The following is a 27,120-nucleotide window of genomic DNA, read 5'->3' on the forward strand; positions in this document are numbered from 1 at the left end:
CAAAATTCGTATTTTCAAATGCCAACTAAAAACTAATCAGTTTCCGCACAACAACGCGCAATGAGATCCATGACCCAGACCCAGAAGCCCCAAAATCAACCACTGACCTGGAAATTGACCTCACCCAATGCCTCCAACATCGATTCCACCGTAGGCTTCTTTAAAGACAACAAAATAAAGAGAACCCACCCAGAAAAAAAAAAAAAAAAAAAAATCAATTAACCGATCACTAATTGGACCAACTCTTCCAATTCACAACCCCAACCGATTCTAATCTCATCCTTCTTCATTCACAAAAACCTGATGCACCGAAACCAAAACACCAAAACCTGATGATCGGAATGAGGGGAAAAGTTTGGGAGTTAATCACATACCATGCTAACGTGGCGAAATGAGATTGGAGGGTTGGTTATGGCTTGTCTCCAGACCGGCTAGTCTCCAAGTTTTCCCTTTTGTTAAATGTTCATTTTCAAATTCACACCGTTTCATTAAAGTCTACATTTCCACCTTAATATTGGTGTGCGTATTGGTGCGCAAATTTGCTTACAACCAGATTTTTCCTTTTATTAAACGTCTAAATTGGAAGATTCTGTAACTTGCCACAAAAACAACGTAATTATTCTCTTGCATTACTAGATTTACAACAAGGAAGGGCACTAAATTTGGACGATCCATCCAAAAAGAAGGAAAAAGATCATATGGTGGAATCCTGCAACCAAAAATGCCTTTCGAGGAGGAGGTGACCTCCTGACCTAATGTAAAACTAAAAGTAGCTTAACCGAAAAAAAAGCTGGGAAAAAGGCCAGACTAGAGGCCAAATCACCTCCATTTCTCTTGTAGTTCTTTCTTCTCCGACAAAACCCATGTCACAAAGATTGCCGCGATGAGGGCAACAATTGTTAAGAGAAGCAATGCATAGCTGAAATCTTCAGTGAGTGAATCGTACGTCCTTGAGGGTGCAATTCTAGTCAGAAAGAGATCCACTCCATGTGCAAAGGCAAGAGTAGTGGACTCCAACTTGGTAGGTATGGTAACAATGCCTCGCAGACCTTCCACTTTAAGAGCATGCGTCACATAGGACTGCACAAACAATGATGATATCAGTATGAGTAGGTTTTTACCAAAGAACTCTAAAAAAAGAAGCATGTAGTTAAACCTCATAGAGCACAAAATATATGCTATCAAGGGTTTCCCAAAGATTGAACTAGTTCAAATTGACAAGATCATTCTTGATGCAAGCCGGTCTGTGACAAAAATAAATAAAGAACCCCATTGTCTAGCTTTTGATATGGAGCCATACAACCTCCAGAAAGGCCAGCAAGCATGGATCCCTAAAACACAAAAGGAGCATGCTGGCTGTCCAATTAATGAATTTAACTATTTTGAAGTGCAATGCACCTTATCATGAGGCCAAGATAGTCTAAACATCACTGAATTTTTAAAGAGGGTCATTGCTATCTAGCAACGTTTAATAACTTCAATTGTATCTTTCCAACTCTCGAGCCAGATGCATTTACCATTTCCCCTAACCTGGATCTATATTGTCTGGCACCAATTATACATTTGGAGGTTGTATTCACAACCCCATATAGCTAGAATCCGGAAACTTAACAAAGCATCTGCCTAGCAAGAATGGATGGTCAAATTGTGCTATCTTCTAATTACTGAACCAATGAACTGTGATCTGAACTATACCCTTGAAATTACTGAAAATAAATGAATCAATTAGTGTCTTTACTCGACAAATTAGTATAAAAGAAATCTCTAGTAGTTGCCTCTCAACCAATCCAATCAGTAATCTTAACTTTTATCAATAACATTCTATACAGTAACAAGCCAACAAGCCAACAAGCAGTTTTAGGCTGGCCTGTAAATAGAGCCAGGTTCAAGTTGGGGAATAATCGACCCAAGCCCAACGTAATTCTACCCTTTTTATATGGCCAGGTTCAGAAAGTCACAGCAGCAATAATGGCAATAACGATATTTATATAACAGCAACAGCAACAACAGTAGTAAGGATAAGACGTTGATATATGGCCAACACCTGAGGAATGATGGGCAAGGAATCTGATAGAGGTATAATGCCTTCTTCTTTCTCAGCTTGTGTAGGGTTGACAGATCGACGAGGATCTAAATAACGCTTATCAAGAGCCAAAACCTGCAAGAGGAACAATATTCAGTACACAAACAAAAAGAAATAAGCTCCATCTCAAACATGTCTCTTCCTCTCTTGGCCACCCAGAAAATAAAAACAAACAAATCAAAATCTCACAGATAAGAACAGAGAAAGAACTGAGGATGTTCAAAGATTTGAACTGACCTGATCACCAATTGTACCAATAAGAAGTTGCTTTGAAGTTATACCCTTTGCCGTTGATGTCACTGCAAGTGCTTTCACAGATTGGGTGAAAAAATAAGACTGTGATTTTGTCATCACCTCTGGTCGAGAATACAAAGAAATTGGTGAAGTAAGATTATGCTTTCCAAAAAGAAGCTTCCAGACATCCTTGTTTTCCTGTGAATCATGTCCAAATAAAAAATATATAGCCGTTTAGAAATGAAAACTCATAGGACACTAAATTCAGGATTCAAGTTTACATGCATACCGCCCGAGACAGATCATAGATCTCAATGACTGACATCTCATATCTGTGTGCTCTAAGATTGAAGTAGTGGTAGACAACCCAGTTCTCACTAAGAACCTACAAAATGCATAAATACATGAAGGAACGCATTCCACATAAACTAAAAAATGGCTAAGTACAGTGAAGAACTTACTGCATGAACAGGACCCTGTGAACCATGATGAGTCATCCGATGCAATATACGACCAGTTACAGTATCGATCAGGTATACAACCAACCATGACTCCTCCGGGGTGGCCTTTCCAAATTCACCACTGGATTTTGGTGCAATAGTTGCCACAAAAAGTAAATTTTTGGATATATACTTATACATCACATCCTGGTCAGCAATAACCTTTGCTTGAGTATGAACCACCTAGAGAATGAATATTAAAAACAAGTTAACAATATTTAAAGCAAAAAAGCAACGGTAAATTCTCACAAAAACCTACAAAAGGAACTTCAAAGTTGGGGAGAGGGGGTGGGGGCTGAAGCCATAGCTCATCTGATTGGTTATAGAGTGGGATCTACTGATCACAGTGTTTTTAAAGTACTCTTTGATTACATTCCTACTATTTGATGCTGAAAACATAAGGATACGAATCACTTCAAGTCATGTCAGGCTTCTCACTATTGAGAGTGTATGCACAACAGTTATTTATATGTTCAATGGGACTCCAATAGTGTCTCAGAATGACAGACGAATGGTAGGAGTTCAGAAGTAACAATGAATTAGGCATAAGAGAATTCAGATAGTAGTAGATTATTCACAGAAAAAACAATGGTAAGACAAATTTGAATTTCATAAGATAATCACTCAAATTAAGATTCTTTGCAAACTTGAAGGTTATTTGTTGAATTAAGAAGCATTCTACATATCTAGATAACGAACAAAATAGATTCATCAAACACCATTAACAAAGTGCAAATCATGTACTAACAAGCTCATTGTGAAGTAACAATGACCATAAAAGACAGAAAAAGAACTGAAAGCCATCAACAAGAACTTTATCGGGAAAAAAAGTCAGAAAAGAGTACCTCATTCAATTTTCTCGTAGCAGTTGCAATGATCTTTTCTGACTCAGATGGAAATACAATTGACCATAAGTCCCAGGAGTTGAAGCAGTATTCATCCACTATGCCAATGCAATTGCTCCTCAAGGCATGCCCTCTTATAATGCCATTATCAGCCTCAACTGAGTACCAGTAAATGTTTGAAAACTCACGTTGGAAAATACCAATAGCCTCGGAAGTTCTTGGGTATAAATGTGCACACCGGTCAGCATCTATCAGAAGATGGAGACGCTGTTCAGTTGAATCAGTAAATGGCAGTGGAAAAACTTGTGCAACAGAGTGAGTGAGACCCAATGCGTTAAGCTCCTTTCCAGTGTAAGTATCAACAAAAGAAAGAACGCTCGGTGCATCCCAATGTGGTCCACACCGACCAGCAACAAGGACAGATGGATTCTCATCCATAGCATGGTGATGAGGCACCTGCCACTGATAAACACTAAGGCCAGTTGGATGCTTGCATGATCCTGATTTACGTAGAGAGGGAAGCAAGAGAGACCAGATGACCCGGCCATCTCCAGTGTGCAAGGCATAAAGTTTACCAGCTCTAGTAAGGACAATTAACAGTTTCCGAAAACCATTGTGGTCTCGGGTCATTTTGCTCTTCTCAAAACTTTTTAATCTCATATCTTGTATAACTGCTATATCCTCAGGGCTTGCAAGCATTAAAGTCCCCTTAAGCTTCAGGACGTGCCCCTTCAATAATAGAAACATCATATCAATAATAGATCTTCAGAAGGCTGGCAGTCAAGGGCAAATAATATCAACATTTTCATTCCAAATCCTAGGTGCAAAACTACAAAAGAGTAAAGCAACAAGGGGAAAATTTATTTGCAGATGAAAAGATGCATCCATTCAATCCAGAAAAAAATAGACTACAAATTTAGTCATGGAATACCAACAATATTATGTTTTTTACGTTTGATTCACTTTCTTAAATGTATTTTTCGGAGTTTAGAGAAGATTCATACCTTCAGCCACTCAAAGAGGTTCTGCTCCACTTTTGCAACTGATACACCTTTCTTTTCCACGGGTAGTTCTGATGTTGTTACATCTATAATTGAGGCTAGGCCTTCCTCCCTTGACCAGACAATCTCACCTTGTTGCAGTAACAACAGTGAATGATCTTCCATCACAATCAAGGCTCTAAACCCATGAGACCTGTCCGTGCGGATATACGTGTTTATGAAAACCTTTTGCACTAGCCCCCATTGATGGTCCATTGCTATGCGCTCCTTGAGAAAATCACTGTTCCAATCATGACTAAGCTTCACTGTGAGGAGAATCTTACCATCTACATGTTCAACTAGTGCAAAAGCTTGTTGACCTTCTGAAAATGATAGAGCGTCACTAACAGCTGCTGCATTGGCAATTTTGTCCACAACCTCCAATTTTCCTTCACCTTTCACTCTTATGAATACTAAATGTGTATTGAATTTTACAGCAAGTATTCCTGAGAGCTTTGAAGGTAATATGACAGGGATCCCAAAAGACTCCCCAACAAGATATGAAATATGTGTCTTCCTAAAGCTGATTTCTTCTTTCCGAAAGCTAATTGTTACTAAGTTTGACCTAGTGGCATCCAACGACACAAGCATGTCACTTGAAACTAATAATACTTCCCCATAAAAGCCATCGGGAAAGGCTGCACTCTTGTGCTTCAGCAACTCTCCACTTTTGGCATTAATCTGAAAAACATCAAACTGGGAGGAACCAACGAAACCTACAGCATAGATTACGTAGCTTTCAGGAGGCTGAATAATCTGTTGAACCTCTATGCTGCAAACATATTTAACCAATCTAACATCAATCAATTGGTGATATTGGGAAAAGAAATAACAACATTCGATACATCAAACTACAATATTTCAAACCTTTCAGCTGAAAAATCCTTGTCCCATAGAACCTCTCCATCAATGCTAGAAACAGCATGCAGAAACCCTTTACTGAAAACAAGAATCACATTGTCCTTGTCGACTTTCAAATTTATCTGCACAATACTACCTTAATTATCAATATATACACGATCAAATTTGTATCAGCATTGTATACCAGAAACCCCCCCCCCCAAAAAAAAAAGAGAGAGAAAGAGAGAGAGAGAAAAAGGAAAAAAAAATTCCAGTGCAGTATATGAATTTGTAACCAAGAAGATTGCTATGAAGAATGCATTGAAGATCACAAAGATAATGACAGGATAAGGGTGATTGAGTCAAATATAAGTTTAAGTTTGATACAAAGACTCAAAATAATCATTATTGTATTGACTAACCGGCACAGACAATAATGATTTCGAGGGATTTGAGCCCTGAAGAAAGGATTCCCACACCATCTGCCCATCAGGAAGGTTCCATGCTCTTAAAATACTTCCCTCGGAGGAAAGGGTAATAACATCTGAAAAAGTTAAATAGAACATCCATTGATCAAGTATCCTGTAGGTAAGTCCAAAGGAGGAGGAATATCATTTATGAAGTGATAAAAAAAAGAGAACCACTCCAAGCACAATAAAGCCACCAATCTTATTTTAAGATTCACCATCCAATTACTTACATAATAAAAAATCACAATTAAATCCACTAATATACACAAGTAAAGGAAAGCAATTAAAAAGCCACGTGTAACTGAGAGAAGAAACTGATGCTGATGAGCAGCCAATATTTACCATGTCTGCAATTTACTATATGTTTCTTTGAGGGAAGCAGATACAGGAGAACACAACAAACAAAGTAGTTAGGTTTATCAATTGATGGAGAGGATAATTAATATAGATAGTGCGTGTTATTCAAAGAAACATGGGTTAAGAAATTACTGAAGAACATAAAAAGAAAGTCTCACAGCATTATAATGTGAAATTTGTTGACGATCAAGTTACAATTTTTATATTGCAATTACTTGGTCATATAGTTTAAAGAAAAGAGTGAAATGGGCATTTATCTGGAAAGATAAAGAAAGGAGCAATTATAAATTGATCATTGTTACATTTTCCCAGTGCAATGTCAAGGGCATCCACCGCATCATTGGTCCCAAGAACATGTCTCCAAACTGCACAAAACCAACCATAAATTAATATTCCACAATTCCCCCAAAAGTCATTGAAAAACTATAATGAAAAAAAGAAAGAAAGTGATCCTATATCATCATTTTCAAGGCAAATTCATTGTATGATAATTAGAGCTGTGAAAGCCAAAATAGCACAAGCTCCGATACTAAAGTTCCACTTACAAATCTCTCCGTGCCGGAGATCAAGCGAGGCAACAACATTTTCTTCAGTAGACACCACAACACGTTTTCTCCCGGTCTTTTGAGTGTGGAAAACTGCGTGCTTTACTTTCCCTATATACCGCTGGTGCCTGTAATTTGCAATTATTTAGACCAGAAAAACTTATAGGACCCACTTTTTAATCCGAATGGAGGAAAGCCTTCAGAACCACACGAAGATAGATAAGCAAGGAAGCTTGGGATATTTTATAATAGATTAGGATTGAAGTTTGGCCCAATATTCGAAGTCCCAATAACATATAAACTTGACTACGAATTGGAGACATAACCGATAAATAAGCTAAATGGAATCAAGGCTCCGATTGTTCTCTGAAAAGTCTACAGATAAACAAAAATTGATCTCAAAGATCAATTAACATTACAAAGTAAGATGACTGGTTTAAGTTGTAAGTTTCGAGCACAAACAGAATGGAATCAAAATTATCATTTAAGTGGGTCAACAAAATTTGAGGAAAACAATACAATGAAATAACTTTGCTTTATTTAAAAAAAGGGGGTTGTGAGAGAAGACCTTCCCAAGGAGCTCACAGCCTCACAGTATTAAGTAACCAAAGAGAGCGGAATTGTACGTGAGTATGGAAATTTACCAGTCCATGAGGCCGACTTGATCTTCGTAAAGCGAAAAGCCATGCTCCACGGATGAAACCAAAAATAGAAGAAGAAGAAGAAAAACCCTAATTTCCATGCCTACGCTCATGGCGTCTCTCTCTCACTTTCTGATCCGTTGGAGTCAAGAAAAAGAGACAGATCTGAAGGGAGCTTGGCCGGCTTCTTCTTTTTCTTTTCCTTTTAATTTTTAAAGTAGAGCTAGACAGTGTTTGGGCCACCTAATCGGCCAATCGTATTCAAAGTCCAAGGAAAAAAAAACTCATGAGCCTCATATTTCATAAGCTCTTTTAAAATCTTATTTTTATTTAATTGTAAGTTATAAAAAAATTCTTCTAAAATAATTTTAAAAATCATATAGAAGGCCTTTTTAGGCGTTATGATCAATGTTTCCAAAATACTTCAGAAATAAAAATAAAAAGTAAAAAATTTACAAGCGACTAGGTTTTAGTTTGAATTGAAGAATACTTTTAATCCATCTCATCATTATAATTTTTACATAAAATATAATAAAAAATTCAAAACTTTTTAATCTCAAAATAATAATAATATTAAAAAATTAATTTCTTAACAATATTTTATTCAACTTTCATATTTCATCTTAACTCGTCTTATTTTAACTCACTATCCAAACTTAATCTAGGTTGTGTTTGTGTAGTGGAGTGACTTTACTATTATTTAATATTTTATCATTACTTTTCAACTAATTTTCACTATTATTTATTATTTTTTAATATTTTATTATTACTTTTTCACTATTTTTTTATTACTATTCACAAATCATTTAAAATCACTTCATTATCCAAACGTAGCCTTAAACAACTACTTGATTTTGTGACTTTTGTCCAAATGAACTATATTGGCTTGACTCTTGTGGAGTTTTGAAATCTTGATTAATTACCCCATTAAGCATATTAAGGCTTGGATTAAGAGTGCATCTCATCATTATAATTTTTATAAATTCCTACATAAAATGTAATAAACAATTCAATTTTTTCAAATCTCAAAATAATAGTAATATTAAAAAATAATATTTTAATAATATTTTATTTAACTTTCATCTTAACTCATCTCGTTTTAACTCATTATCCAAACTTAACCAAAAACTTACATTTGTTATAGATTCTCGTCAAAAGAGGTTTGAGTTTTTTTTTTTTTTAATTATTTTTCTGAAAAAATAGTCATTTTAGGAGATGTAACATGTAAATCTCATAACGTTTGATATTATTAAGTGTGTTGTAAAAAAACGTTATATAATTTCAAATTTTTCTAACAAAGATACAACCTTTTTTTTTAAAAAAAAAAAAAAAACAACTAACAAAGATAATTTTTCTGAATGAAGATACAACCATTGCTTCTGGAAAGTATCAAACAACCCATAAGTCTATGAGGGCCATATTTTATTCCCCGTCTTTCAGATTTCTCAGTACTGATGACTAATGCACGGTATCACATGTAAAGCTGCTTAAAGTGCCTCCTACTACGGAGTGCTACCTTTCCAAGAGCATCTACTAGAATTTATCTCTTGCTTACCAGCAATAGGTTGTGGAATGGATTATTTTTCATTAACATGAAAAATGATTTTGCCATACTATATAAAACAGAAAACGACGATTGTTAGCTAATGGTGTTAATTGCCTCTCAGCAGATATGTTCTGTTCTGTCGGGTTGTTTTAGGAATAGTGGAATACCTATCCTTCTCTCTCTCTCTCTCATGTCGATTGTCTGGATTGTAGGAAAGATCGTCAAGAACCATAAATCCTCTTTCCGGTGGTAATCTTGATTCTTGGCCTTGGCTAATTCATGTTTGGAGTGCCAATCTTAAATGGATGCCTGATACTGTTTCCACTTGATGTGATTGTGGACATTCTGCAGACAGATTGTGTTACTTCCCTTCATTTTGAAAGGGGTGAAAAGGATGATCTTTGCACAATTGTAGGAGTTATTCTATGTATGAGCTGATCCCTCTCTCGAAGTTCAGAATCTTATTTGAAACGTCATCTTACAAAACGTCGATATGTCCGAGTGGTTAAGGAGACAGACTCGAAATCTGTTGGGCTTTGCCTGCGCAGGTTCGAATCCTGCTGTCGACGTTTTTCTTATTCTACTTATCTTCTTCTTCTTTTTTCCCCTTATGTTTGTGTCGTCCAAAAGCTATAAAAATCTATAAAAATTTGAGACAAATGGGTTACGATCAATGACATGAACCTGATAATATCAACAGAAAATTTACACGAAATTTATTTTAATATTTCCAAAGAAATTATCCAAACTAGAATCATGGTTGATGATATTCAGGAAAGGAATGGATATCCCCTGAATACATTAATAATGTCACAAAACTAGCGCCGCAAAATGGCCTGAGACTGCCGTTATAGCCTATTGGTATGGCTGATTTTTTAGCAAAACGAATATAACGTCTGTAAATGTGACATGTTGTCTTCGGTAAAGATACCTTTTGGGTTTCTTCTTGGGGTATGTCGTTTTCCTAGTTTGCTCGCCACGTCTCCTCCACCTGTTGTTTGAAGGCTGCCACGCTCTCAACAGTGTGTATACGAAGTCGTACTCGCTGATAGTCTTCCCCCTTTCACTTCTCATTTTATTCGATCAAATTCGAGCTAATTTGCAATGGAAACAAAGGCGAATTTCTTCTATGAATCTCACCTTTTCACTCCGAACTCGGGGATTCCATCGATAATCCTTAAATCGAGTGTCAAGTTTTCTCAGTCTTCAAAACTCAGCTCGTTAGGGACCCAAGGGAGCTCTGCTAAGCCAGGGTTCCGGAAAAGTCAGTGCGTGCTTGCTTCAAATTCAATGTCGAGGGGCCTATCTTACGAGTCTTCTTCGACTGTTCAAGGAGATATACAGAAAGAGAGTTCCGGCTCTGTCAGTCCCGTCTACGTGCCGACGCCTCCGAATCGGGAGCTTCGAGCTCCTCACAGCGGGTAATTCGATTGTATCGAATTGAGTTCATTGGAATTTTGATTTCATCTGCACGGAATAAATTGCTTTTGGATTTTGTTTTCCTACGAATTTGTACTTCATTTAACCTTGGCTTGGCCGTGGGGGAAATGAAGGACTTGAAAAGATCTTGACTTTATACTCGTTTTCATGGTTGTTGTGTTTATGGTTCTCTAATGCAATATCATTAATAGCAGCTGGTCTTTTCAAGTTAATTAATAATGGTTCGTCTGCCTTGTACCTGTTAATTATTCACCCACTAATTGAATCAGGTACCATTTTGATGGAAGTACTAGGAAATTTTTTGAGGGTTGGTACTTCAAGGTCTCAATCCCTGAACGGAGGCAGAGTTTCTGTTTTATGTATTCTGTGGAGAACCCTGCTTTTCCAAAAAAACTAACAGCATTGGAAGTGGCACAGCGTGGACCCAGATTTACCGGAGTTGGGGCTCAAATTCTGGGCGCAAATGACAAGTATATTTGCCAATACTCAGAAGAATCTCAGTACTTTTGGGGAAGTAAGATTTTCTGCTGAATGCCATTGAACGATTTGCCTTATCTTAGAAAAGAACATCACAGCATCAAAGTAATCACGTTAAGTTTTATCCTGTCTCAGTCATTCTAGGCCGTTGCAGCCGTTTGTCGTCCCTTTGTGTTGATTGCTCTTTCAAATCAAGAAAGGAAAATGATAAACTTACTTTTTTACTCTGTTCCGAACAAGATTTAAAAATAAAATAAAAAAAGTTGCCTGAAAGTGCTTTTCTTCTCAGTTCATATTATCATGCATAAGCAAGATAGTAGGTTTGCAAGCAATTTGATAAAGGCTTTTTGCATTTTTCCTGATATTTGGAAATGACTTGGACATATTTTTATGTTTTTGTTAAAAAAATTTAATTCACATATATTATTGTCCCTTAACATCAGTATCTTTGATGGGTGAGCAATTCAGTCTGTTATAGGCGTTTGAGAGAACTATACTGTGTTGTGAAATTTAGAAAAACTGGTTGAGTTTACTTTAATGTTCACCCTCTATTAAGTGTCTTACATGTACCTTAACACAATTTGATACATGTATACGTTATTGTCTTGTTTTTACCTTTATTTTACCGTTTTGAAACTGCATAGAATAGTGTTAAGCCTTTCCATGTTGGCAAAAGGAAGATGTTAGATCACATTCTATTCTATCGTGTGTTGACTATGACTAACAATTTTCAATTCATAGGCAGACATGAACTAATACTAGGGAATACTTTTGTTGGCGAAAAAGAATCAAAGCCTCCATACAAGGAGGTCCCTCCTCAGGTTGATCTCCAACTTTGGATTATTGTTTGTGTATATATGTCTAGTTTCTACAAATTAATATATGCAGCCCATAAGAGATTTTTAATGGTTGTAATAGCTTCCGGCTATAATCAATGCCCCGTAGTTATCATCATTATTGATTTCCCCAATTAAATTTTGTGGGCCTGCCCAATTAAATTTCCATACGTGATAGTGGATTGTTTTCTCATGGCATTTTTTAAAGCAGTCCTTTTATTTCTTGGACTTGAATTATATATGCATAGTTGGCTCTCAAAGCATTTGACTGCGGGCGATTTCTTTTACTTAGTATTTATTTTTTATGGCCATTTTCTCGTGTTCAAGAAGTTGAGATCTTTACTATTGTAACTTGTAAATTGACCAGCAGGGGGATTGTATTATCTGTTATTATCATGTGCATGAGGTATCGATATCTAGTAACAGACAATTTTTGTGCTTAACCTGACTCATGTCACACAGGAATTCAATAAAAGAGTGTTAGAAGGTTTCCAAGTCAGCCCACTTTGGCATCAAGGTTTCATTTGTGATGATGGCAGGTAACACCTTTTCATGTCACGTATTGTAATATATGATGAATATGCTGTGTCTGAAATTCAGATGGTATAATAGGCTTCCTTTTTTGGACCTGGAAGTGAATAAAACTTTTCTTTTCTCCAACGTACCATTTTGTGAGTTTTTGAGTCAAAATTATGGGTTGAAACGTAAAATAACACCTCAAACCTGAAACTTTATCACTGTAAAAAAGTAACGACAAAGTCTCCAAACATTGGCTATTTAGTCATAGTCTGAAGTGGCTTGGCTTTTCAACAACAGGTCAAATTATGTGGATACTGTGAAGACTGCTCGTTGGGAGTACAGTACCCGCCCTATATATGGCTGGGGTAATGTTGGGTCCAAACAGAAGTCCACAGCAGGCTGGCTTGCAGCATTTCCTGTTTTTGAACCCCATTGGCAAATATGCATGGCAGGCGGACTGTCAACAGGTGTTAGCTTCTTCCACCCATTGACAATTATTATCTGGCTTTATAATTTGCATTTATGCTTTTGCTATGGCTTGTTGTTAGGTCTGATTTTTTTTTTTGTACGCATTTTGATGTTTGAACTACTGATTTTAGTTTACTACTTCGTTGCAATGCTTGGTTACGCCTACTAGTGTACTTCTTGCCTATAAACTAAATACTATTTAATACCCATCTGCTTAGACTATGAGTGCATACTTACTGATTAACTAATCAGAAATTATATTTTATTTTTCTGATAATCTAAGAGACCGACTGCATATCTTTTCCAGTACATGGCTTTATATTAGTAGCCATACCACACCTTCAACTGCCAATATTAGTAGCCATACCAAATATAACAGAAAGCTGAAAATTTTAAATCTTATGAGAAGTATTGAGAAATGTAGTTATCACGTAAATAAAACAATGGAAATGACTTGAGAAATTTTTTTTTGTAAGTATTGAATCCAGAAGGGAAATACATAGATGCTGATAAACCGAAGAGCCTGCTGGACAAAAGGAGCACAATTTGGATCCCTGGGCAGCTTTGTTAAATTTTTCTGAAATGAATTTTGTTATGCTGCAAACTAACATTATAGCTTCAATATCTTTGAAGTCCTATATTCAAGAAGGACAGGCTGACAACAGTTAAACCATTGGAACTGATGTCTAGCTTTAGCTGACTCTATCCTTTCTGTGATATCAAATTTTATTTTGCTACAATCATGTGCCTTTTACCCAGATTCTATTTGCTTCAAATCTAAATTGCTTTATAGAAATCTGCATATGTTATTTGGGACTCGGCCTCAGATTTTAGATTTGAATTTCAGGTTGGATAGAGTGGGATGGTGAAAGGTTTGAATTTCAAAATGCCCCTTCGTATTCCGAAAAGAATTGGGGTGGAGCATTCCCAAGAAAATGGTTTTGGGTAATTGTTTAACCTTTTATAGGAACATTGCCATGGTAAAAGTTAAAGTCTTGATATGTTCATTATTTCTTGCATTTGTGAGCTTTAGCCATTTTTCTCATAATGTAAATTTACTTGAAAGAAAGGGAACGGATAGTGTAGAATATTTATCCATACTACATCTTAACACAGAGGTTAGCTCATAGGCTCCTATTATGCTCTTGCATGGACATTTCGAGATTGTGGCTATTTTATTAGCACCAAATTTGGAGTATGTAGAGCTTCTTCAACTGTTCAGTATCTAGCAAGCAACACTTTATAGTTTCCTGATCATTGGACTGAAGTAAGGTTAGATCGTGCATAGTTCTTTAGCGGAGCTTCTTTATGAGATATTCATTGAATAGTAGTTTCAGATTACGCAAGCTTATTCTTCCTTTGGAGTACTTACACTGGTATCATTGATTCTGTGCTGCTCCCTATGGCACCTTATTGGTTGATATCTTACTGCAGGTTCAGTGTAATGTATTTGAAGGTGCTACTGGAGACGTTGCTCTCACTGCAGGTGGTGGGTTGAGGCAACTACCTGGACTGACAGAGAATTTTGAAAATGCTGCATTGGTACTTAGTTTAGGAATTCAATTCCTCTTTCAAAGTTGCTGTGTTTTCTCTTATATTCACTTCAATGTTTTTATGGATGACAAAGAAATTTTCTTGAAAATAATAAATGATGTCATACGGAGGTCCAAGGATACTGAAGGAGAGAGAAACGAGAAAGAAGTTTGGTTGTGGTCCTTTCTGTATGCCAGAATGCTATATGAGTCTACTTTGGTGAACCTTTATTTTAGTTGTTTCTTTATCCTTGAATTCACTCCAACTACGAACACATGCCTTGATATTGTCTTTTCACTGAAACACAGGATCCGGTCAAGTGCTTTGTCTCAAACAAGTAAAAACTCTCCTCTCCTTACATTGAAATTTCACAATACTGACTGGTGCAGGTTGGAGTCCACTATAATGGAATTTTCTATGAATTTGTGCCATGGAATGGCGTTGTTAACTGGGAAATTGCCCCTTGGGGTAACTGGTACATGGCTGCAGAGAATCGGACACATAAGGTAATTCTATATCTCTTAATTGATAATCTATTCTCAGGCCATCGGCGTTCTATTGTCACATCTCAGTTCCCACATCTACCTGTGAAGTCCCTATGATTTGGGACCTGTTTTCTATTTGCGCTGGGTCATTTTCTAGCTTTATGGCGTCAGTCAGGTGTGTCATTATCTAGCTTCATGGGGTGGGTCAGGTTTGAGGCCCAACACTCCTGTAGCTGAAAATGATATCGGGGCTATCACAGAAGTGATCAATAATAGATTGTATCATCTGAGCAGGTTGAATTGGAGGCAACAACAACAGACCCTGGTACTACACTGCGTGCTCCAACAGCAGAAGCTGGGCTTGCTCCAGCTTGTAAAGATTCTTGTTTTGGTGTCCTAAGATTACAACTTTGGGAAAAGAGATACGATGGCAGTAAGGGGAAGGTGTGTTTAATGAAAAATCGTTAAACCTTATTTCCTCCTCCTGTTTTTGTTGGCCTAATTTGTTAATTGGGGAACATTTTGAATGAGTTTTAACACTTCTGCCCTCTTTAATTTACAGATCATATTGAATGTTACAAGTAACATGGCGGCAGTTGAAGTTGGAGGGGGACCATGGTTCAACGCATGGAAGGGTGAGACCTCTACACCGGAGCTCCTTAGTCAAGTTATTGGGGTTCCAGTTGATGTGGAGGGGATCTTCAATTATGTTCCTTTCTTTAAACCGCCTGGTCTTTAGCACTAACTGCTAAATGCTCTGTTTTGGGGAAAAGATGCATTTCTTTAACTACAAGAGGAAGATGATTTAGCCGACAGATTTGACCATATTTTGATGTTGAGGGGAGAAAAGTTTCAAGTAATGATAGAGCTGTGGACTTGATTGTAAGCCAATGTGCAAAGCCTAGAAGCCCACCATCGCACTCCATATTTATGAACCACACAATTGGCATCTGATCCGATTGGCTAGACTTGTAAAAGGGGAACACAAATGATATCGTGCAGGCCATCCAGTCAGAGAAAAAAGATTGAAGGAAAGATGAAAAGAACACCCAAAAAACGTGTAATAAGATTCAAACAAAGAAAGTCTGAGATATCCATTTTATCAACATACATATCAAGTCGTAGCATAACATATAGACCACTACTATATGTTTCATGTTATAAAGCCGAGTTCTAGATCCCTTAAGCTTTTGTTCAAATTTAAGTTGTTCCATAAGATCAACGATATACACATATAGACCAATACTGTGCCGGATCGTCAGCTCCTATATCGGATCGGAGTTCCCGTTGATGTACTGGAGGCCAGGGATCGATTTTCAATTAGTGATCTGTTTTGGGTATAAAATGCATTTCTTTTGAATTACAGGAGGGGGGTGTGTGTATATAGAAAATGAAGTAGTACTAGCTAGTACTGGAAATTAAGAACTAGGAAAGGCCACTCTTTAGCTAGAAAATTAAAAAGTCTGATTTAGATCATGCATGACAAGTACGCATTTGTATCAATGCGAATCACAAATCCACATCTATATTACATGTGGATTTGAGATTTCAATGACGACAAAACTTCAATAATTGTGGACCGATGTGTTGAAGATGACGGGTCATGCATGGCAACGTTATGGCCAGGGGCATCCTTTTACGTACGTATATTTGAGATCAGGTTCACATCATCTTGCCGACATTACATTCTAATTTCTTTGCACGCGATCAATTTGCAAGATCATTGACAGATCTCAATTGGTGCAGTTTCATTTCAAGCCTAGAATTTGATTCGCAATTGTCCTAATCTTAGGACCATGTCCTTATATATGGACCATTTACACATACATATATATACTAGTATAGGAGCAACGTGCAAAAACACGTTTGCCTAATTTTATTTTTAAGAAATAATATGTTTTTTTATAAAAAAAATAGATTTCGGGTATAGATGTGTATAAGCTGGCATAGAGTTGTATCTACATATCAAATCGTATCATGAAAACACGTAATAGTACAATTAATTATTTAATAATAATTATGACCTGAAATATTACAATAATTATTCTGACAATATTATATATAGATCCTAGGCACATCTTCCGCCAACGTATCATTCTAAAATGTGAACGAAACCTTCATAAATTTTTCGTTGACTTTCAGATATAATTTTTAATAATAGATATATGATGGATATATATATATATATATATATATATATATATATATATATAGGCTTCCAAATATATGAATGATCTAGACTCTAGAGCTACCACTCCGGGTAATCTCGTCAAGGTTTTATGCATGAATATTAAATGAGGCAAATTTATTTAACCATGTCCGTACTAATTACCATCAAAATCATGAATGTGCTGTTGAATTAATTATTATAAGTACCACACGTGAAGCTAGGAGATTGAAGAAGATCAGGATTCATGGTTAATCAACCAGTAGTTGGAATCACCAACCGGTCCAAAGAAGGTCCATTTCTGTTGACCTTGCAATTTATTATTCCTCTCAGTGAGTAACTTTACAGATAATACAATATTATATACTGTTGTCAATAAATGGTAACTGTGATTACAGGAATATGATTGATTTGACAATGGTTGGAGGTTAAGAGAGCCAGCTGTCATGCACAATTGGGAAAATGATTTGTTTATGTGAGACTGATCTTTGGTGGTGACACGTTGTGCATTAACACTCTAATGCAGTTTTTTTTTGGGTGGGCCATGCTCCAATAATAATACAAGGTCCTCGTAGCCTTTATACAGTTCATGATCATGATCTGCATGTGCATGTCATGCATATTCAATGATTCATGCCATCTATGTCATTCCAAACGATTTTCCACATTACCATGGATGCATGTAATTATTTTCTATAAATTCTGCAGGTCTCGGACATAACTCTTCAAATCTCTATAACCCATTGCTACCCCCTCTCTCTCTGTCTCTTTCTCTCACTCTGATCTCTGCTAGCGTGTGCATGGTGTGTTTTAAAGAAAATATGGCAGCTTTGAAGATTTTTAGCGTAATGCTTTTTGCTTTCATTCTGCTTAATGCAGAAGAAACAAATGGTGCATTATCAGCAAGGACATGGAGCGATATTTATAAGGCTAACAGAAATGGACCTTATTTGGGGTTGGTGATTCCAAACCTATTTGAAATGAATCCTCTGCTTCAATCTTCAAGCTTCACGTCTACTAATTTAACAATAGAGTTTGATGGTAAGTATATATATAACTTAATTAATTTCCTCATTATTAAATACTTATACAAGCAAGATACTAATTTCTATATATATATATTCTCACTGATCTCTTTTTTCTTTCTTGACTTTGTGAGTTCATATTAATTAGGCAGGAGATTTCGGTTTGGAACTGTTGGCGAGAAGAAAGTGATCTTGGTCATGACAGGACTTGGCATGGTATATTTATCGATCCTAATTTTTTGAGTTTCTAATAATTATTTCCTTTAATTAGCTCCTGATCATCATGACTCATTTTCTTTCGACGAATCTATAAAATGTTCTCATCATTTTTATTTTTATTTTGCTTTTTGCATGCTTGGCGTCGGGGATGGATGGATCTTAATTTGCCGATGATCTAGATAAATGCAGGGATAACTACACAGCTTTTGTTGAGCCTTTTCAAGATAGAGGGAGTAGTGCATTACGGCATAGCTGGAAATGCGAACCCGTCCCTCAATATCGGAGATGTGACCATTCCTCAGTATTGGTCGCATGCCGGTCTTTGGAGTTGGCAGGTACGTACTAATATTACTCCTCGAGTCACTCATATTATTTTGGCCATGATCCAGCGGTACCTATCCGGCGATATAGTTGGGTAATCAATTGCGACAAACATTCGGTACGGTAAAAATAGTTGAGAAAGATCAAATCCGACAATATAATAGCTTATTTTCAGAGATTTTTTACGCTGGAAAAGATTGTTTTCTTGTAGGCGGCATGCATTGAAGAATAACTATATATAGAGAATCTTGATTCAACATTTGGCAAAGAGAAATACTCAAGCCACCACAAAGTGATTATGTACATAAAAGTAACCTCAAAAATTGATGTGGCTTGTCATATTCATGTAAAATTATTTATATTATAAAGCAGATTTTACGGATTATGTAAAATCACATCAATTTATAAGATTAATTTATGTAATCCTTTTGTGGCTGTAATACTCCTATTTGACATATGCATGCACGCGTCTCCTCACAAAAAATTTACTTAGAAAAAAATAAAATGTCAATATATATATATGAAAAATTCTATACATCATACCTATATATTACACACCATATTTTTTTTTTATTTTTTTCTCTTATCAAATGTATGGTATATGAATGATGAGTAGAAGAATTCTATAAACTTAAGGAGAATAAAAAAAATAGTGTATGGTGTGTGAGAATAATAAGTAACAAAGTTCTATATATATAAACTCAAATTCTGTTGTTTATGAGTTACTAGCTGACATTGTGCCCATATCATGTGGTACGCAGAGGTACGGGCAAGGGCCTGAAGATGAGCTAGCCCTGGAATCAAATGGAGACTACACAAGGAAATATGGGTACTTAAAATTTGCAAACTACACCGTAAATGTCACACATGGTAGCTCACACGACAACCTCTTGAACAATATTTGGTATCAACCCGAGGAAGTATTCCCCGTTGATGGGACTCCTGAGGAGAGGCAGCATGCCTTTTGGGTCGCCGTTGATTCCCACTACTTCAATATCTCCAAAAAGCTTGAGGCAAGGACGTTCCTCATTATCATCGATGATCAATTATAATTTAATTTAATTTCTTTTTTTGATTTCTCTTTCTTGTCTCTTTTAATTTTCACCCGTTAAAAGCTTAAATTGATATATAAAAAAAAAAAGATAAATTTAATCATTTAATTTTAGAATTCGGATGCTTGATTTTAATCTTTCAATTAATTGCATGCATATATATATATATATATACACACACACACACACTCATTGACTTGATAATCTTATTCATGTAACACATGTATGCATATTTTGTACGTTCAGGTTCTGAAACTAGAAGGTTGCATTAACTCAACAACATGTTTGTCGGAGACACCGAAAGTAACGACAGTGAAAAGAGGAACAAGTGCCAGCATATATCTGGACAATGCTGCATACCGGAGCTTCATATACAACAAATTCAAAGTAAGTCCGGTGGACATGGAAAGTGCGTCCGTGGCACTCATATGTCTTGAACAAAAGGTGCCTTTCATTATAATTAGGGCTCTCTCAGACTTGGCCGGTGGGGGCTCTGCCCAGTCAAATGAGGCCAGCACTTTTACCTCTCTTGCCGCAAATAATTCAGTGAAGGTAGTTGTGGAATTTATCAAACTGTTGTAACCTTAAATGTACCAGACCACCTGCCTCATCTCGTTGATCTTGTATTTTTCTTTCTTTCTCTCTTTTTTTTTTGAACAAAATGTGCCTTCCATTATTATTAGACCCAATCAAATGAGGCCGGTACCTTCACCTCTCTCAAATAAACTCAGTGAATCTTGTTGTAGAATTTATCCAGCTATTAATATCACTTTAAATGTGCCAACTCAACCAACTGCCCCATCTATATATGTTGTGTTTTGTGTTAGTGGATCCTCGACTGGCCTCGTTTATTTTCACAGATGAGATAAGATGAGTTGAAAAAAAAGTTAAAAGTTGAATAAAATATTATTAGAATATATTTTTTAATATTATTTTTATTTTGAGTTTTGAAAAAATTGAATTGTTTATTTTATTTTATATGAGAATTTGAAAAAGTTGCAATAATTAGATGAAATTAGATGAGATGAGTTGAAAAATTTCCTGAAAACAAACGAGATCATCGAGGTATCACACGACCATCAACCCCATCTATGATGATTTTTGCATTATTAGAACTTTAATAATTAGAGGTATATGTCGTACTTACATTATTATGAGCTTTTTATAATGGGCTAAGGCACTGAGCAGAATGGTTGTGAAATGAGTCTCATTTCACTATGTAAGGCATAACACATTTATTATTATTGAATGATAAATAATTGTCTAATAAAATATCATTCAATAATGATAAATAGATCACATCTTATAAAGTGAGATGAAAATAAAATAGTAATATGATATATATAGAATCTTCCTTTTTATAATGGGCTAACGCATTGCTGAGCTGAATGAAAGTTATTTCATAGCCAGTACTTTGTCTCAGACCACGTGCATCTTACCCACATTATGCCCCATTTAAGATCAGGTCCACAGCATCCTATGACATTACATTCTAATTTATTTGCACGTTATCAATTTGAAATATCGTTGACAGATCTCAATTGGTACAGTTTCATTTTAAACCTAGTATTTGATTCGCGCTTATCCTCATGATCTTAGGATCATGTCGGTATATATGGACTATTTACATACATACATACATACATACATACATGGAGCGCTAGCGTGTGTATATGTATGTGTATGTGTATGTATATATATATATATATATATATATGGAGCGCTAGCATGTGTGTATATATGTATATGTGTTTTATATGCATAAATGTTTTAAGATGTGTAAATCTTAAACATTATATTTAAAAAAAAATTGAATTATTCATGCAGTCAGAGAAGAAAGATTAAGAACACCCAAAACGTGCAATAAGATTCAAACAAATAAAGTTTGATCATCAATCCGCAACAGTTAAGAAATAGTGATCTCCAAAACAGGTTTACGATATCCATTGTATCTACATACATATCGAGTGTATCATAACATGTATGGATCGCCATATATAATCGGTTTGTTTTTTTTTTTTTTTCTTTTTGTTTTTCTTTTCTTTGGGAGCGTGTTGTACATGTTGGTGAACGTGCAATTATTTAATTACTTAAAGAAACGTGCCGTCAAATGTAACTACTCCTGTCGTTTTCCTCGTGTTTATATTAATAATGTTTGTTCCCATGAGAGTTCATGTGTACTTCTTTAATTAAACATTATTAACATGTTTCATGTTTTCTATATAAAATGCTAATCTCCAACCTTGGCCTTCAAATCACCATAAGTTCATAACCCTTGCTGCTCCCCCCCCCCCCCCCCCCCCCCCCCCCCCCCCCTCTTCTCTCTCTTTCTCTCTCTCTCTTCTGTGTGTGTGTGTGTGTATGGTGTGGTGTGTTTTTTGAATATATGGCAGCTAATTTGAAAATTTGTAGCGTAATTTTTTTAGCTGTCGTGGTGCTCAACGCGCAAGAAACAAATGGGGCATTATCAGCAAGGACATGGAGAAAGATCTATAACGCCAACAGGAATGGACCTTACTTGGGGCTGGTGATTCCAAACCTATTCGAAATGAATCCTCTTCTTCAATCGCCAAGCTTCACGTCCAGTAATTTAACATTAGATTTTGATGGTAAGTATATATATATATATATATATATATATATATATATATATATGAACATTGTGAAATAACTTTAAATATTGATCATTACAAGCTGCAAGATGTCTCTCTCCTGATTATTTCTGTTTTATATAGGGGTGTGTGTTGATAAATAATCTCACATTGTCTGTAGATAAAGTTTTAGACATGCTTATAAGAAATGAATAATCCTCTATTGTAGAATTGGTTTTATGATATAAGTAAGACCTATAAATTTCTTCATAGTATCAGAGTCTGCCACAGGACGAATGGAAGCTCCACACTATAATTTACTCCGTGACAATGACAAAAAAAAAAAAAAAATACTGGCCTGCATGTGAGGGAGGGTACTGTTAAGAAATAATCTCATATTGCTTGTGGACAAAGTCTTAGACATGTTTATAAGAAATGAACAATTCTCTTATAGAACCGGTTTAATGAGATGAGTTAGGCTTGCAAATTTCTTTAGTGGGCACTTACTACGCTCACTAGATCTTTCATTCCTTCTGTATGTTCGAAGGTAGGAGATTTCGGTTTGGAACGATTGGCGAAAAGAAAGTCATATTAACCATGACAGGACTTGGCGTGGTATTGTCCGTTTGAATTTCTTTTTAATTTGCTTTAGCTCTTCACCGATTTTCTTTCGACAAATCTATAATGTCCTCGTTTTTGTGGGATCTTTGCCTATCTAGATAAATGCGGGGATAACCACACAGCTTTTGTTGAGCCTTTTCAAGATAGAGGGAGTCGTGCATTGTGGCATTGCTGGAAATGCGAACCCATCCCTCAACATAGGTGATGTAACCATTCCTCGGTATTGGTCGCATACCGGTCTTTGGAGTTGGCAGGTACTAAAATTACTCAACATGTCATATTCATATTTTGGCAATCATTTAACGAAAATTCTCTTAAATTTTTTGTATGTTTATCTCTCTTCTACTTAAACTTCTTTTCTAACATGGGACTCGATTCCCCCATGAAAGGGGTCATTTATGCCCTCACAAAAGCTTTATTGGAAATAAAGAAGTAGATATATAATCGAAGTTTGTCGTTAAGGAGTTGGTAACAATGTGCCCGTATATATGGTGCAGAGGTACGGGCAAGGGCCTAACGATGAACTACCCCTCGAGTCAGATGGAGACTACCCAAAGAAAATTGCGTACATGAAGTTTGCAAATTATACTGTAAATGCCACTCATGTTGCCTCATATGACAACCTCCTGAACAACATTTGGTTCGAAGCTGAGGAAGTTTACCCCATTGATGGGACTCCTGAGGAGAGGCAGCATACCTTTTGGGTCGCCGTTGATCCCCACTACTTCAATATCTCCAAAAAGCTTGAGGCAAGTTGGTCACCCATCCCTTTTATTTTAATTAATTCCCTTCATTAATGTTATTTCTAGCTATTTAAATAATACAAGTGGTGAATTATTAGCCTTTTTAATTTTGACCACCATAGTCAAGATATAAGTATACATGTATTTATATATACTAGCAGTAGCTAACGTCCAAGGGACGTTTGCCAATTTTTTTTTTTTTTTACCTAGTGATTAAGGAAGTGTTTTTTAATGATGTTGTGAATTTTTAATTTTTTTAAAAAATGTTTATGATAATTAAAAAAATACATGAAAAAAAAGAAAAGAAAAATAAAAAAGTGAAATACATATTTATGACATATTTTCGGACTACTTTTTCGTTAGCTGTAGCAGTTCTCTTTAGTTAATTAAGAATATTATCATATTTAAATTATGTTAAAACTCTAATTATTTATATATTTATATTTTTTTAAAAATATTTAGCAAAATTTCATCTTTTATTTAATGATGAAAGATTAGTATTTTATAAATTAAATTTGATAATTTATTTATGATATGATATTTATATGTTAATTATCTATTTTAAATTAATTTAAATCAGTATTTAAATTTTTACCATTGGATCAAATTTGGAGAGTTATGATGAAGGGTTAGATTTAAATCCTAAAAAGTTTCCTTTTCGTCTCGCTTTCTCTTTCTCCCTCTCTCTTATTCCACTCAGCCACGTCTTCCCTCTCTCAACTTCTTTTTTTTTTTTTTTTTTACCTAGTGATTAAAGAAATGTTTTTTAAAGTGTTTTTTTAGAGTACTAAGCAAATCCCTAGAACCTTAAGTAAATTTTGAAGACGAAATTTATTTAAGGTGGGAAGAATGTAATACTCTGCTCCTTCTTTCTTACGTACGTTCCTTCTTTATGATGTAAGTAAATCCTGAGGGTAGAGATTATGTGAATTGTCTGCCCCTTCCATTTAGCGACTGCGAGCCTCGTCATGCGTGCCGAACCACGATGACTTGTTTCAAAAGATATTATGTGACTTCTAAGGCACGTCCAGTGTTTTAAATGTACTGAAAATATTTATAAAGAGTAATTCCAGTACTATTGAATTAAGTTTGAATTTAAATATGACAATTATAATATTCTTGAATAGCACCAAAAATATTATAATTGTTGGAAATCATTTCAGTTATTTAAAATATTATGAGATTTAAATTATGTTGAAAGCTTTAATTAATTAAATAATTTTATTCTTTTAAATATATGAAATAAGACTTCATCATTTATTGATGATGAAGAATATTATTTTATAAACTAAAGTTAGTTTAAATAATATTCTACCTTAATTTTTCTAAGTGCTTTTAATTAAGTTAATGTTTATGTATTTTCAAATAAGTGTTTAATCCCATACCGTTAGATCGTTTTGAGGATCCCAAGATGAAGGGATTGGATAAATATCCAGACCCCTCTCTTTCTCCCTCACTTTTCCCCAGCCCTCTCTCTCTCTTCCCTCTCTCCAGCGTACGTCGTACGCAGCCTCTACCGTAGCCGAACTGCTTAGTCGGCGCCGTCGTGCGTCGCAAGACCTCACCGCCGACACCACCAGCTCCGCCTCACTCCGGCGAGCCTCCCCACACCAGTCTCTCTCTCGCACGCTCTCTCTTCCTCTCTCCCTCGACAACGCATAGCCCAAACGGGCTTGATGCTACTGTGCCGCCATGCGCCGTCCTCTGGCGCCACTACCGCCACCAACAACCTTCCCTCTCACTGGTGAACCCTTCCCATGGAACCCAAGCTATGGGAAGCTCCCTCTCCCCCTCTGTCCCAAGCACGCACGAAACCTATTTATGGGTTTCGCACAGCTTCAAGACCATCCCCATGGGTTCTCCACACCCACGGCGGAGCTCCATCTCCTCTGGCCACCGCACCACCACCGGGACCTCCTTTGACCACTGACCACCTTTCGTAGCCATCCCCGCGTCCAGCCGAGCCACCATGCATGCTCACCTTCCCTCATGGTCGCCCACTTCCCCTTAGGCCACCTCCACCACCGTACGCCGCCACCCACGGCGTGTGACCACCCTCTCCGGCATCCTCAGGCCACCACTGACCCATCCCAACCATCCATGGCCCCGATCTATCACCTATGCTCCTTCACTCTCTCATGGCATCTCTCCCTTTCACACACGGCCAGTTTCCCCTCCACCACCGTGATTTGTGTGGTGATTTTTTTATTTTGTGATATTTTTGTGGTGATTTTGTGGTATTTTTTTTATTTTGTAGTATTTTTGTGATGATTTTGCTATGATTTTGTAGTGATTTTGCTGTGAATTTGCTTTGAGGATGCAAAGAGGGACACGGAGATATAGAGATTTTGCCGTGGTTTTGCTGTGTTCACCACTGTTCACGATTACTGTTCATGAACAGTAATTACTGTTCACGTCGTTATAGCCTCTTTTAAGTATAAGGAGATATATATGTATGTATTTTTCAGGTTCTAAAACTAGAAGGATGCATCAACTCGACAACATGTTTGTCGGAGATACCGAAAGTGACAACTGTGAAAAGAGGAACGAGTGCCAGCATTTTTCTGGACAATGCTGCTTATCGGAGCTTCGTATACAACAAATTCAAAGTAAGTCCAGTGGACATGGAAAGCGCGTCTGTGGCACTCATATGTCTTCAGCAAAAGGTGCCTTTCATTGCTATTAGGGCTCTCTCGGACTTGGCCGGTGGGGGCTTGGCCCAGTCCAATGAGGCCAACACCTTCACCTCGCTCGCCGCAAGTAATTCAGCTAAGGTTGTTGTGGAATTTATCAAGCTATTATCAGCTTAAATGTACCAAACTAATTAAATAAAACCATCCTACCCATCTCGTTGATGTTGTTATTATTATTATTATTATTGAACAAATGTGCCGTCCATTATTATTAGTCTTGGCCAGTGGGGGCTTTGCCCAATCAAATGAGGCCAGCAACTCAACCACCTGCTCCATCTATATATATTGTTTTTCAAAAATGCTATTTACACTCGGGAGGGGTACACGCCGCGTACCCGGGCCCTCCACGTGGATGCCAGAAGAAACGCTGCGTTTCAACTTGGATAATCCATTTCGTGCGAATGCTCCCTGTTTCAACTTGTGAAATCCCATCCTCCCCTTCGTGCGAACACTTCCCTTCGTCAAGTAGGCGACCTCTCAGCACACTGAATGAGAAATATCCCTTGCTTGAGCATTCTTGCCACCTTATCCCTCCGCACTCCCGTAAACTTGGGCTATTCCTCATTGTCCGTTGGAAAGAGGCCACGATGTCAAATTCTGGAAACTCCTCAAGCCCTTTCAAGTCTAAGAAATCGACCACGTGTGAAACCATTCTCCTAATTTGAAAATATCACAACCAAAAATTGACGCCACCTTAGCAATCGGTAACAATTTGTTATCTTTTAGCATCACGACATAGGCGCAAGTGCCGATTAGAATAGGGAACCAATCGCCTTGGCCGAATTTGTTCTCAGTAATCGTGGCAATCATTGTTTTGACGTCGTTGGAT

The 27,120-nt window shown here is 36.6% G+C and overlaps 4 protein-coding genes and 1 non-coding gene across 9 annotated transcripts; 4 read left to right on the forward strand and 1 right to left on the reverse strand.

Annotated features, from left to right (window-relative positions):
* Positions 1–596: 596 nt before the first annotated feature.
* On the reverse strand, positions 597–25,243 carry LOC121262623 (ER membrane protein complex subunit 1-like). The gene is made up of 14 exons (XM_041165176.1): positions 25,210–25,243; positions 25,037–25,040; positions 7,559–7,677; positions 6,915–7,042; positions 6,672–6,734; positions 5,965–6,086; positions 5,570–5,685; positions 4,667–5,474; positions 3,663–4,391; positions 2,779–3,000; positions 2,607–2,702; positions 2,321–2,515; positions 2,045–2,158; positions 597–1,080 (listed from the first exon to the last, which is right to left on the reverse strand). Exons 3-14 carry the CDS (start codon positions 7,666–7,668, stop codon positions 820–822), a joined length of 2,964 nt encoding a protein of 987 aa, XP_041021110.1. The 5' UTR covers positions 7,669–7,677; positions 25,037–25,040; positions 25,210–25,243; the 3' UTR covers positions 597–819.
* On the forward strand, positions 9,273–20,296 carry LOC121262627 (5'-methylthioadenosine/S-adenosylhomocysteine nucleosidase-like). 5 transcript variants are annotated; one of them, XM_041165183.1, is made up of 7 exons: positions 9,273–9,293; positions 15,871–15,875; positions 17,793–18,067; positions 18,200–18,267; positions 18,450–18,605; positions 19,353–19,604; positions 19,890–20,296. In XM_041165183.1, exons 3-7 carry the CDS (start codon positions 17,827–17,829, stop codon positions 20,223–20,225), a joined length of 1,053 nt encoding a protein of 350 aa, XP_041021117.1. In that variant the 5' UTR covers positions 9,273–9,293; positions 15,871–15,875; positions 17,793–17,826; the 3' UTR covers positions 20,226–20,296. The 5 variants fall into 5 exon arrangements, with proteins under 5 accessions (XP_041021117.1, XP_041021115.1, XP_041021114.1 ...); XM_041165181.1 differs by lacking the exon at positions 15,871–15,875 and having other exon boundaries at positions 9,276–9,290; positions 17,780–18,067; XM_041165180.1 differs by lacking the exon at positions 15,871–15,875 and having other exon boundaries at positions 9,277–9,291; positions 17,777–18,067.
* Positions 9,589–9,670, forward strand: TRNAS-CGA. The gene has a single exon. It is a non-coding gene; the product is annotated as a tRNA-Ser (tRNA).
* LOC121262626 (tocopherol cyclase, chloroplastic) lies at positions 10,081–15,745 on the forward strand. Its single transcript, XM_041165178.1, has 10 exons — positions 10,081–10,522; positions 10,811–11,055; positions 11,760–11,839; positions 12,317–12,393; positions 12,671–12,840; positions 13,689–13,786; positions 14,276–14,383; positions 14,764–14,880; positions 15,154–15,303; positions 15,422–15,745. Exons 1-10 carry the CDS (start codon positions 10,206–10,208, stop codon positions 15,596–15,598), a joined length of 1,539 nt encoding a protein of 512 aa, XP_041021112.1. The 5' UTR covers positions 10,081–10,205; the 3' UTR covers positions 15,599–15,745.
* On the forward strand, positions 21,945–26,414 carry LOC121262628 (bark storage protein A-like). Its single transcript, XM_041165185.1, has 5 exons — positions 21,945–22,252; positions 22,782–22,849; positions 22,954–23,109; positions 23,353–23,604; positions 26,067–26,414. The coding sequence occupies exons 1-5, from the start codon at positions 22,030–22,032 to the stop codon at positions 26,406–26,408; spliced, it is 1,041 nt and encodes a 346-aa protein (XP_041021119.1). The 5' UTR covers positions 21,945–22,029; the 3' UTR covers positions 26,409–26,414.
* Positions 26,415–27,120: the final 706 nt, after the last annotated feature.

Source organism: Juglans microcarpa x Juglans regia, chromosome 4S (assembly GCF_004785595.1).
Source record: "Juglans microcarpa x Juglans regia isolate MS1-56 chromosome 4S, Jm3101_v1.0, whole genome shotgun sequence".
NCBI classification, from domain to species: Eukaryota; Viridiplantae; Streptophyta; class Magnoliopsida; order Fagales; family Juglandaceae; genus Juglans; species Juglans microcarpa x Juglans regia.